We start from the raw sequence: 13,064 nt of genomic DNA, 5'->3' as shown, positions 1-13,064 counted from the left end.
GGGGGGGGGGGGGGGGAGAAGGAGAAGGAGTGCCGCCAACTAATGCCCATGCTGTCACTGTTCTGCCTCTTTTAGGGAACAGGGTGGGGGAGCCGAGGCTGGCACCTTCTGTCCGGTCCCCTGCGTGGCTTCAGAATCATGGTGGCACTCCCCCATGCTTGGAGCACTATGATTGGCTGTTTCCATCAGCCAATCAGCGTGCAAATAAAGCATTACGGACAGACAGACAGGCTTAGGCTTTTATAATAATAGAATTGGAGCGAGGATGTAGCCCTGAGGGTCCAGGAATTATGCAAGGGGCAAGAACTGTTGTGGGTAATATCTTTTATTGGATCAACTGCATGGTTGAGATGACTTAGACAAGCTTTCAAATGTAAAGCATTCTTTATCACATTCAAAAGCTTGTCTAAGGCTATCCCAACCATACAGTTGGTTCAATAGAAGGTATCACCCACAACAATCTTTGCATACCTTTAAAAGATTATAGGCATCTGTCAGCCTGTGTTAGCACAGTTACAGCTTCTGGGTGCAGACAGCAGTATGAATTTTCCATGTAGGACTGCTTCTTGTGTTGTGTTTGTTCAACTGCAGAACATTCCCCTTACTGATAAAACTTGTGCAGATTTGTGTTTATATTTTAGTATAATCTATTTGTAACTATGTATTTTAAGACCTTAACGTGATTTATTCAGAACAAAAGGCTACTGAGAAATCACTAATGTTACCAAGAATCAATCCTAGCAACACGCCTACGGCAGAGTCATGACATGACAAGAAACTTTCTTTCAAGCCTACTAGCGACAAAACACAAGTAAACTTCAGAGCCTTTTGTTTTGCAAGTATCCAAGGTGGCTATGCAGCTCCAATTGCTTGTTTTTAAATAGGGATAATGATGCTGATCTGCCTTGTAAAATGCTTTGAAATCTACTCAGGAAAAAGTATTATACAAGAGCTAGATGGCATCATTAGTTTGTAATGTGGGAAAAATCTTGTGCATATAGATGAGGAAGAATAGTTGCAAACATGACTTAAAATATAAGACTCAAGGAAAAGGGAAATCGAAAAACAGAGTTTTGTGCATCATCCCACTTTTATTAAATCTTAGAAAAAATTAACTGCATAAGTCAAAGCTGCAGCTTGTCATGGGCATAATGCAGTCATGCAATACCTACTGTTCTGTCTGCCTTACAGCTGGCTGACTGGTGCAAGATGAGGTGCAAGACTTGGAGGATTTGTTCAAAAACAAATTATTCCACAGAGCTGACAGTGATCTACAGGTTCATGGCACATGTTTCTCTTTTCCCCTTCTTTTCATCTAAAAGAACATCTATTGCAAGGAAATCTACGGCCTACAGTTAGCAGAGATCCCCATGCCTGAAACGTTTGTCATTGTTTGCCTAATATACTCTCAAGTCTCATTAAGCTCCAATTTTATACCCCTAACATAACTTTATAAATCATTCAGTTTCACCCCATAGGGAAACTACACACTACTGCTTTCATTTAGGTGTCATGTTTTTGTTGTCTTCAATATGCACTCACTACGAAGAGGGCTGGACACGAATTCCTCAGATACATGATAATCCCTTCTGAGAGGTCTGTAGGAGTTTCAGGAGGACTAGGTATTCTCTTCAGTTTCATCAGACAAGTATGGGGGAACTGGACTTGAACTCATGACTTGTAAATGGTAATGAAATATGCTGCCGTTAGACTGCTGATGCTGGCACACAGGTGAAAGGGCATTAATTTGCATTGTAGCAGCACCTAGGAGCCTCATTCATGAGCTAGGATCCCCCTGAAGTACATCAGGTCTCTGATGTGTTGAAAGATCATGAGTTTAGGCCCATCATGAAATACTGTAAGCCTTCCTTAATAAGGGAGGCCACTGGGGAACACATCAACTAATTCTGGGAGACAAATAAAGAAGAAGAAGAAGAAAAAAAAAAAAAAACAGCAAGGAAATAAGGTCATAGGTTAACAACAAGGGATCCAGAAGGGGACACCAAGCAAAGCACAGGGGCCAGCACCCACTGCCCCCTGAATGAATTGAGAGAGCCTGAGGATGCCAACCAGTGAAACTCTGCCCAGAATGAGTAGAGGAGTAACAGGAAAACAGCCCCACACTGACCCAGGTTCCTGCCAGCGAGAGCCTCCTTCCTGGTCTGGTAAATGGCCATCTTGGCCAAGACAGGAGGAGGTTCACCCAGAGATTCTGGGGCTAGTGGGGCTATGAAGGGAAGTGCATTAAAAAAGGTGCAGGGAAAAGTGCAGCAAGAACCTCAGCAGGAAGTTCTGGAGGAGGGACTGCAACCCAGGGCACTCAAGGAAGGTGCACACTAGGTTCTCTCTCTGTTGGCTAAAGGGACAGGTGTTGGGTGCCTGTAAAGCATGCCAGATACACACCTGTGGAAACAGCTCCATGAAGGAGCTCCCAGCTGAGGCCCTCAGTGGCATGTGGAATCAGGGTGGAATACAGACTTGGTCACTGGTGGGCGGGGACTGCTTTCATGCAGGACCTGGTCAATATAGGCAAGGCCAGTGAGTGACAGGACAGCCTTTACCTCCTGGAGTAAGTGGCAGGAAGCATTTAGCATAGGCAGCTCCATGGGCCTGGGCCAGTGTAGAGGGATCTTTCTACCCCTGTCTGGCATAGTCTAGGACAGGGGAGGGCAAAATATGACCTGCAGGCTGGATTCGGCACACCAGGCCATTGTATATGGCCCACGGAGGACCATAAAACTTTTAGAAAATTAATATTTAACTGCCCCAGCAGCCTGTCAAAGCCTAGAAGTGCCAGGGGCAGTAGCAACCCAGGAGAAGCCTCAGCAGGACTGAACAGCCCAGGCCCGCCCACCCCCAGCCATTTCACTCCCTTCCTGCCCCACCCTGCTCTAGCACTACATGGCTCAGAGCCCTTTCTGCCTCTCCTGATTTTCCACAGAGTGATGGGTTGTCTGAGTCAGCAGCCAGACACCTCTCTAGCTCTAACACTTCCCTCTTGAGCTGCTCTCTAACCGCTTCTTGCTGTCCAGCATGTCCCCAGGTATAGTAGCAACAATACTGCCTGATGCACACCTCACTCATGTCCCACCTTGTTCAAAACAAGGGAAACATTGGTAGTGTATGACCCAAGCATACACTAGAGGGTGGTCGCTGAAGAGGGCTGGCTGAACCATACCAGGCTGGGTACAGCCCAGCCTCAACAGTAAAGACGAAGGTCTGGAACCAGAAAACAAGCAGAGGATTGGCAGCCACAGGCAAGAGACAGACTGAGACCAAGATACTAACTAGAGATCTGGAAAAGGTCTTGGGGCACTAGGTACAGGCTTCAGTACTGACCACCTGTGAAAGCATACAGATGCTGCAACAAATTCCAGACCTACTGATCACATCAGCTAACCAGGGGTCACATTTGAAGTCTCCACAGCCCAGTGAAAGGGACTTGCTTATCTGGCAATAGTTCATAAGTTCAAAGGGAGAACTCTACTTCAAGGTGACCTAGTATTTCAGTCCAGGCTTAACCTAGTAACCCTGACACCCGCTGTGCTAGGCTACGTATAAACAAGAAACAAGTTCCTGACTCAAGAGGCAAGGCCAGGCAACTGTTTGATAAGTCTTCAAATACACAAAATGTTATGACATAGAGAGTGGTGATAGCCTATTCCCTGGCAGACACAGAGAAGGACAAATAATAATGGTTTTAAATTGCAACAAAGGAAATTCAGGTTGTATATCAAGAAGAGCTCTTTCATTACATGGGTTTTGCATTGGAAGAGTCCTTAGAGAGGTTTTGGAATCTCCCCCACTGCAAGTTTAAAAGCAGGTTAGACAAACAATTGTCTGCAGTGGTTTACACAGGAATGATCCTGCCTTGAGAAGAGGGCTGAAACAAATGATTGTGTGTGGTCCTATTTATCTAGAATAGCACTATTATTTTTGGATTCGAATGAAAACAGGCTAATCCCAGAAAACTTGCACAAGGTCACTCTGCAGACCAGTGTCAGAACTAGGAATAGAACCCAGGTATCCTTCAGTCCCGGCACAGGACTCTATCAAAGAAACAACACTGCTTTCAGTAACTAATGCAGGAATTGCAAACAATTTAACTGCACAAGTCACTCAGCATTTGGGCCTGCAAAGACAAGGTACAATTATTTACCCCACCAAGAGCCAACATTTTTGGCAGTCACACCACAAATTAGCCCTGCCTTCTCTAAGTGCCATTTCACTCCCCTTCCCCAGCCCGATCTGCAGCTCTTCTTCCTGTTCGCTACTATGTGCCCCCTCCCCCATCTCCTGCTCTGCTTGCTACTTTCAATTCAGTGCCCCCTGCCTCAACTCCTTCTCTCCCTTCTGTTTCCTCCCCTATCTGCTGCTGTGCCACCTCTCCCTTCTTTGTCCTATCTGCTGCGAGCCACACACAAAGGCTGCCTGTGACACTTGTAGCATAGGTTATAGCACAGGTTGGTCACCCCCAATTTAGTCAGTGCTGTTTGGTCTAAAGCAGTGGTCTCCAAAGTGGCGTGCACGCACCCCAGGGGGTGCGCAAGATGATCCATCGAGGTGCAGGAAGAAAATATTAGAACTTCTATTGCAGTTTACGTGTGCCCAGTTAATACATATATTGGAGGTGTGTGCTCAAAAATATTTTATTGATAGCGGTGCACGATCAAAAAAGTTTGGAGACCGCTGGTCTAGAGTATGCAGTAATACTGCACAATAGCCACCAGATGCCAGTCTGGACTACATAGTAAAGCCATGTTTGGTTAACTAGACTCCCTCCCAAGTTTACAATGCTTGTTAAGTTACCAAGGGGGATTGTCTGATAATTTAGTGCAAGGCTGTCCAACTTCTCTGCAACTGAGGACTGCATACAGCATCAGCATGTAGTAGCCCCTACACCACACACCATGCCAGCCATATGCTGCAGGAGCAGGCCCCAGGGACCCCCCTCTGCACAACTGTGGGAGAGACAGCTGCAGGGTCCTACAGGTCACCAACTAGACAGCTCTGATCTAGTGCTTCTGTCTTCACCACCACATCTTAGATCCTTCAAAATCCTTCCACTGCAAGAGGGAATAGACAGCCTCAGCCTCTTAATGGCAGATGGGTCTCTGGCATTGACAAAACAGTCCATTCTGGAGCAGCAGAGAGATTCAGAAGCAAGTCATGAGCAAGTATGTCTGGAATACAGCAGTCCCCCATCCTCTGCCTGTCCATACCTCCTCCAAACTGCATCAGAAAGATGGGGGGGAACATCATAGAAACACCAAATGGAAATGAAGCATCCTCCCTTCTTCCTTTTACTACCTACCTTTGACCCTGGGGAAGGAGCCTCCACTCCTCTCCCCAATGACTCCATGCTCACCTCACCACTTTCTGATGAAAAAGGATCCTTCCATAGAGTTATTGCTCTATTCATCAAAGCATACCTACACAGACTTTGTGGGGTTGGCCCAGTTCAGAAACCCCCTGGGGGCACACTGTAAAACTCTCAGTACCTAGGATTCCTAGTTATACGCCCATCCTTTGGGACATATCTTCCAAAACGTCACGCAGCTCTGCATCCTCCTGATAGGAATTCTCTCCTCAAAGGAGCATGCTTTTCTCCAACACAGAGATCCATGACTCTCCTAGAGAGGAAGATGATCCTAGCCCTTGCAGTCCTAGTTATGGCTCAGGACCCTGGCTTTCTTATCATTTCAATATAGACAGGAAGAGTGCTTGGTACAGTGCACCTGCCCCAAACAGCATATGTGATCTCTATAAGGTTGCCTACATACAAAGATGACACAATTGCCATGTCTCCAAATAAGCAGCAGGCAGACAGGTAGCACCCACAGCATAATTTTCAACCAAGATCCAAGAGAAACACCTGAGCGGCTGAGACAAAGGATGGAGAAGAAGACTGAAAGATGATGATCTGGGACAGTATTCTTCAACCTGTGGGTAGCTACCCAAAAGTGGGTGGCAAGAATCGTGAGCAAGTCCCAGAAGTGTGGGAAAGCATCCACTTCCCCCTGCAAGAAGCTGCTTGGGACACTGGAGGCAGCAGGCACATGTGTGTCTGTGTCACGGGAGCAACCCCAGCAGCTGGATGTGTGGGTCTGGGGTGTGTGGAGGGGATGGGTGTTGGGGGGGTGGAGGAGGTGTGTGCTGCCTGCCAGCACTAGGGGAAAAAGTGGCTGTGCGCCAAGGCTGCAGTAGGGCAGACAGGATAAGATGGGGGGGGGGAGGGGGTGGGCTGCTCCTCCAGCAGGGGAAAAAGTCCTTCAGGGGTAGCAGGAAGATGCATGGTTGGGCCAGCAGCACTAGGGCTGCTGCCCATACTCACAGGGGCAGGGTGGCTGGGAGATGCTGCTCAGGGGCCAGAAGGAATGGTGACCAAGCTGCCTGGTGTAGCAAAGCAGCCCCAGCCCAGGGCAGGGGGAGAATTCCACATGCCTCCCCTCCCCCTTCCAGCCCATGCCGAGGCCAGACTTACTCCACTGCCACCACTTGAGCCATTGCCACCACAGCTACCACACTGTGGCCCCAGTGGGATGGGGGCAGCTAAGGGCCCTCCTCCAGCAGGGTGCAGGGGAGGGGGCTGCCGGTTGGGAGTCAGGGGCACCAGCATGATCCAGTGGCTGTGGGTTGGGAGTGATGGAACCAAAAGGGCCAGAGGCTGTGAATCAGGACAGGCCAAGCCATCAATCTTTACAAAGGGGTCCTGGTACCAAACAAAAAAAACAAGGTTGAGAACCACTGCTCTGGGAGAAATAAAAGGGAACCAATACAAAGGGAGACCACAATATATACAGGACCCATAGGGACGTTCCTCGACTTTTCACTTCTTGTTTTTCTGGTTTACTAGAAAAAAAAGAAATGGGAAAAGTACAGGATTGTCAATGCTTCATTCCAGCTTATGAGGACAGCAAAAGCAATGTATGGATTAAAGGATGATTAGGAGGGAAGTACAGGTTACTAGGAACTTTACATGTTTAATAGGAGGACAGAGACAGGCCCTGAGGGAAAAATATCAGAAAAATTGAAAAGTATATTACCTTTCAAAAGCGGCTGGAAAGTTGGTATCTCCTGCAATTTTATGACATCGGGATCATTGCTGACATTTCTTGAGGACTGAGTTCCCTGGGCCACCACAACAATATCATCCATCTTAGCACGGTGCTTAGCTGGAGAGGGCGATGCTGTGGGGAAAAAGAACAAATGCAAAATCAGACACATAGCTGTATACAAAGGTGACCCAGCAAATTCTTTTATGTCTGATCTGCTTCATTTGATGCCAAGAGGAAATGACAGATGTAAGTGACATATTAATGTCAAGTTTCTATAGTCACCATCACTGTGGCACTGAGCTATTTCCTTAAGTAAAATCCACAGTGGGCTTCACTACTCTTTCATCCTTGTCCCACTTACTGGAGTCAGTGCTTAAGATGTCTCATGCTCACTCTAACACTAATACATGACGTTCACTGCCTGACAGCAGAACGAAAATAGATTTCTGAAGTCTTTCAAAAACTCATGCTAACTGTCAGAACTGCTGTACTTCTGGTACATATAAAGGGTCCCTTTTAAACTTAAATTTGGTCCAAAATGGTAACAAAAGAACAGATTAAAATCAACTCTTTTCCACAGTAAAAATCAAGTGAAGGAATCCTTGGACAGTTTGAAACTGAAAATACTGCAGCCCAAGAACTGAGGTGACTTTTCACTCTGAATAAAAAGAGTAAAATTGACTTATCTTCACTGTCTAATGGACATAGAAACGACTTAGAAGCTGACACACAGCAGATATATGTGGACAAATTCACTCAATTTTTAAGTCCTTCCACTTCAGACTACTACAATGGGTTATTAGAAATCTGTTGACAACATATGATTCTTAATTTGACACTACCCTATAATGACTAGGGCTTTTACCATTCTTTGAGATCTTTCCAGCCAAACCCAGTTTCTAAGGTTAATTGAAAGTAAAGTTGTAAAAAAAAAGTCCAAATTTTAAATTTTTGTTGTCTTTCATCATGGTGTCAAACAGGGGACAAAAATAAGCACTACTGAAGTCTCTATTGTCACTTATCTCCATGACTCTTGGCTGGCTCCATCCATATGACCCCAGAATTAGTATGCAGCATAGCTAATGATATGTACCTGCAAGTCTCCAAATATTATCCCTGCTCTTGTTCCTTTCACTTAGTCCTGACAGCTACTGCTGTATTCTACCATACCACTGCTTAGGATCAAACATCCAACAGATCCCCTCTATACAAGAACACCCCTTTACGAGCACCCACCTACAGCAGAAATTTCTGTAAGAAGAAGAAATAACAACCTATGCAAGTCCATCTCTCCAAGGAAAGAAAGATTACACCTAGATCTCAGGCCCCAGCCATAAAAGTGGCTTCCTTTTGCTACAAGGGCTGCATACTACCCATATCACTTCCTCCCTGCTGGCTGTTGGGTCCCTGATGCAAACATGCTTCCTGTAAGCCATGAAATGTGGGGTTAATAAACGCTGCATTAGTCATGTACTGCATATTGACAGAAGCACAAAAATCCCCACTGTAATTAACCAGCACAGCACCCCCAGTTCCCCCATCAGCTTTTACTGCTGCCACTGCCACTGCCCCCCCCAGCAGGCCATACCTGTAGCCAGGGAGTGAAAAGGAGACTGACCTGAAGAGCTCAGATCATGTGGCCGGCTCTCAGCTTCTGCACTCTGCTCTGCTCCCATAGCTACAGCTGTGATGGAGGAAAAAGGATTCCCCCAAGACCTCTACACTGCTAAGCACACACCCCAGCCCTGGGGGGGAAACAGCGAGAGCCTTGCACTGCCAATGCAACCTCTCCCCCACCACTTGCAAGCCACAGGGCTCCTTTCCCTCCTGCCTCAGGAGCAAGGGAACAAGGGCTCCCAGCAGCCTCCAAGCAACCAGCAATCCGGCTAGCAGCAGCTCCCCATGTGAGCATGTGTAGAAGCAGCTTCCGGGTCCGGGATTGTTTCTGTTCCAGGGTCAAAGGAAGCCTCGCCCATGCAGGGGATGGGAGGAGGCAGAGGGAGCCCTGGCTTAAAGAGGCAGCTGCTGTGCATCAGCTGAGCCCAGTCCCTGGGAGTAGGGAAGTGTGTTAGCCGAGGGGTTGCCTGCCAAATGCATGAATGCAGAGATGGAGAGAGCGAAGGGAAAAAGAAAATGAAGAAGGCTTTTTAAAGCATTGATCAAAATGAGAGGAAGAAGCTAAAGTTAGACTTGAATATTTAACCTAGCAGGGATCCTGCAATTAGAGCTGGGGATCAGATCTAAATGAGCTTTCGGGGGGGTTTTATCCAGACACCCATGTGCAGAGAGTATCCGAGCAACTTCCTTCCATGCAAAATAAGATTAGCAAGAGTGAATGGTATTAAGAAATAGCTGGCTTTTCTCTCATGCAGGGGGCTGTGGTTCAGAAAGTTTCTTTGTTTGCTTTTTGGAGGTGTTGGTTGTAGCGGTATTTGTCTAAGGACAGAGGCAGACAAGGTTCTTTGGGTAAATGTGATATCTTTTATTAGACCAACTACATAGTTGGAAAAATTGTTCTTGGCAAGCTTTCAGGCACAAATACCCTTCTTCAGGCAGAGGGGGAGTCTGGTGTATTTGTGCCTGAAAGCTTGCCAAGAACAATTTTTCCAACGATGTAGTTTACCCAAAGAACCTTGTCTGTCTTTGTTTTTGATTTTTATGGAGAGGGGGATCCATTTGCTGGGGTGTTTGATCATGTCAGAAGGGATGGACAAGTTCTTGATTCACCTAATCTCACAAGCAAATTCATCCCATGGAACTCGCATTAATGCAGTTACACTGCTTTTGTGTTTGCGGACTTGGTGTTAATCCACATACCATTTTTCAGTTGGGTATACTCATTGATTTTTTTTTTCCCCCCCAAATTGCACAAACATTTTTGAGGAGGGACAGCAGGAAATATGTCATTACTGCATTAGGGACTAAATCTCTTCTGGACAGTTTAACAAATAAAAGCAGCACAGCTTCATTGTTCTAATTTCTTTTATTAATAGTGTTTGTTCAATCAATGAAAAAGAGCAGCCACCTCTTTAAAAATAAGTACCATCTGTCTGATAAATATATAAGCAGGTAATGACAAGTAGGAAACAACATTCCTTTATCACTGTAGCAGGGTTAGGCAGCCAAGACAGAAAATTCATAAGTGACTTAGTTAAGGAGAAAGGAAGTAAAACTTCCACTCTGAAGTTTTACTTTATTGTTCTTGTATCCAGAAAAAGCAAAAAACAGCAACAAAACATATATATATGTATATACATATACATATATACACATATACATATATATATCATAGAATCATAGAAGTAGGGTCGGAAGGGACCTTGTAGATCTTCAAGTCCGACCCCCCACCTGGGCAGGAGAAAAGACTGGACTCAAATGAGTCCAGCCAGGTAGTCATCAAGCCTCTTCTTAAAGATCCCCAGGGTGGGAGCCAGCACCACTTCCCTAGGAAGTTGGTTCCAGCTCCTAGCCGCCCTAACTGTGAAGTAGTTCTTGCGGATGTCTAATCTAAATCTACTCTCTAATAATTTGTGTCCATTGTTCCTTGTCATGCCAGGGGGCGCTAGGGGAAACAGTGTCTCCCCTAAACCCTTCTGGTCCCCCCTAGTGAGTTTATAGACAGTCACCAGGTCCCCCCTCAGCCTTCTCTTGTGAAGGCTGAACAGGTTTAGGTCCCGCAGTCTTTCAATGTAGGGTCTGCCCTGTAGTCCCCGGATCATGCGGGTGGCCCTCCTCTGGACCCTTTATATATATACATAGAGAGAGAGAGAGAGAGGCAAATTCCTTTAATAAAAATTCAATTCTTAAACCTTAAATAAAGACAAAACGATTAATCCAGAATAACAGTGCCAGCACTGGCTTCTAGACAAATCCATTCTGTTGGGTGAGAACTCCAGACTCTGTACAGTTCTGAATATAACTTGGTGCACCAGCATATCATTATTTCTGAGCTGAAGTTGCTCCGTTGATTCTACCAACCCCATTAGAATTTATTTTGATGGTAAGATTGGCAATGCTCTTCTTTTTTTTTTAGACCTCATCATATGGCTATTTATGCCATGAACTATTCTAACCAGGAGATCTTACAACACCCTTCAGCTTTTCTGAGAAATATTAATTTTTAGATAGCTATTTATGCCATGAACTATTCCAGTCAAATCTTACACCTTCAGCTGTCCTGAGAAATATGATTTTTCATTTTCACCTAGAAGAAATTGTACAATCTTTGCATTCTCCTATGCCTGAGGAAGGGTGAGAGTGCCCAAAAGCTTGCAAATAAGTATATATTTTTAAATATCTAGTTGGTCTAAAAAAAGATATCATCTCTACCACAAGTTCTGATTCCATGAGGCATAAAGGCTGCTAAAAGACATGGGTCACCTTATTGTGGTTATGAACTTTATCATAATGTATTTGCAATATAATAATCTGTATTGTGTTATGATTAAATTAATAAATATGAATACAAAAAAAACAAACAATTTCACAGCTATAGAATTATTTTCCTGGAAAAGCAATCAAATGTTTTTTGGCACCATTCAATCTGTCCCATTACTATTTTGATCCTGTAGAGATTTACATATGTTTAATATTTCATGTCTCAATAATTCCATTAACCATAATAAACTTCAAACAAACAGTGTATAAAGTTAAGCAGGGGTATATGTTTTGACAGAAGTGGAGTCATGTTCTGTAACATCATTAGTTGACCTCCGACAAATTATACAATTAGCTTGACTGAACTTCACACGTTTTATTTCAAAGAGTAGAGTGTTTTTTCAAGGTGACAACACAACTTTTATCTGGGCAAAATATTTATTTTCTTGTAGATTAGACCCAACATTAATTTCTGGTAAGAGTACAGATTTTGATTGTGCAAACACATTTTCTATGAATAAATAGATAATTTATTTTAAATATACATCATCCATTTATATTGTGACTTACTTTCTTCTTTCCTCCCAAAAGGCTATTCTGTTCTCCTTTTTAAATATTTTTTGAATAGTCAAGGTTTTTATCTGCTATTTACCAGCGTATGTATGAATAATATGAGGCCTTTGTGCCTGAAAAAGGAAAAAAAACAATCAACATTTGGTTCTTTGTAACACTTCAAATATGGTTAAGCCATTTTTAATTTAAACCAATATATTAGGTGTGCAAATTATTTTAGTTTTGTATTTTTCACCTAGATGGGAGACAACAACATTGCTCCTAAGCCTGCGTCAGCTATGAGCTAAGGTAGTTTTTGGAAGTACATACAAATTTTGCATGTCAGTATTAGAATATACATTTGTGACACTTCATTACTGAGACCTAGACAATATCAAGGGAGTCAATTGATTATTTTACATAGTTTTTATTCTACCTTTTTCTCCATGAGAAGCTTGGAAATAATCAATGGAACTGAATGTGAATATGTGGGTTGCTGCCTTATAAATGTAGCAGGAAATTATGTAGGGTGGGTTATAGAAACTACTAGGCAGAAACTTAGCTTTACAGAGCTACTAGTGCATGTCAGCCAAACAGAAGCATTCAACAATTATTAAATTGGCTTCGTAAGTATGATTTTTCAGTAGATTATTAAATCAAAGTTATTTTTTGTTTGCTTTTGGCATTTAGGGTCCTTTAAGGCACACTCAGGCCACATATCTAAATATTTTTTTCACAACCACAAAGACTAGGTACTCATTTTGTTAAAGCTGTAGAGTTTCCATTTTCATGCAACTCCAGGAACTGTAACTTTAAGGGAAACATCAAACATTGAGCATCAAAAGTAAATCTCATGTTTTGGCAACTTTTTACTGTTTCCCTTATTCTAACAAAGTTCCTTGTTCAGTGTTAAAAGGAAGTAGCTCTTTCCTTTTCTTTACTATTGCTTTATATCAAGTGGATTTAAGTGTTTCATCTATAGAGTTTACCAGCCCAGCATGGGGTAGTTTATATTGTAGTCACCAATGCTGCAATGTCTCCATCCAAGACTCTTAAACTGTACTTCAGACATTGGTG

The 13,064-nt window shown here is 43.9% G+C and overlaps 1 protein-coding gene across 1 annotated transcript in view; it reads right to left on the bottom strand.

Moving 5' to 3' along the window:
* Positions 1 to 8,983, bottom strand: part of BORCS5 (BLOC-1 related complex subunit 5) — a 147,091-nt gene extending 138,108 nt beyond the window's left edge. The window contains exons 1-2 of the mRNA XM_019515968.1: positions 8,677 to 8,983; positions 7,047 to 7,190 (exon numbers count right to left, since the gene is read on the bottom strand). Coding sequence (XP_019371513.1) covers positions 7,047 to 7,190; positions 8,677 to 8,734 — 202 coding nt within the window. The 5' untranslated portion in view covers positions 8,735 to 8,983. The remainder of the gene's footprint in view (positions 1 to 7,046; positions 7,191 to 8,676) is intronic.
* Positions 8,984 to 13,064: the final 4,081 nt, after the last annotated feature.

This window comes from Gavialis gangeticus, unplaced genomic scaffold, assembly GCF_001723915.1.
Source record: "Gavialis gangeticus isolate Ggan-Ray unplaced genomic scaffold, GavGan_comp1, whole genome shotgun sequence".
Classification (NCBI taxonomy): Eukaryota; Metazoa; Chordata; order Crocodylia; family Gavialidae; genus Gavialis; species Gavialis gangeticus.
This window is presented reverse-complemented; position numbering and strand designations above follow the sequence as displayed.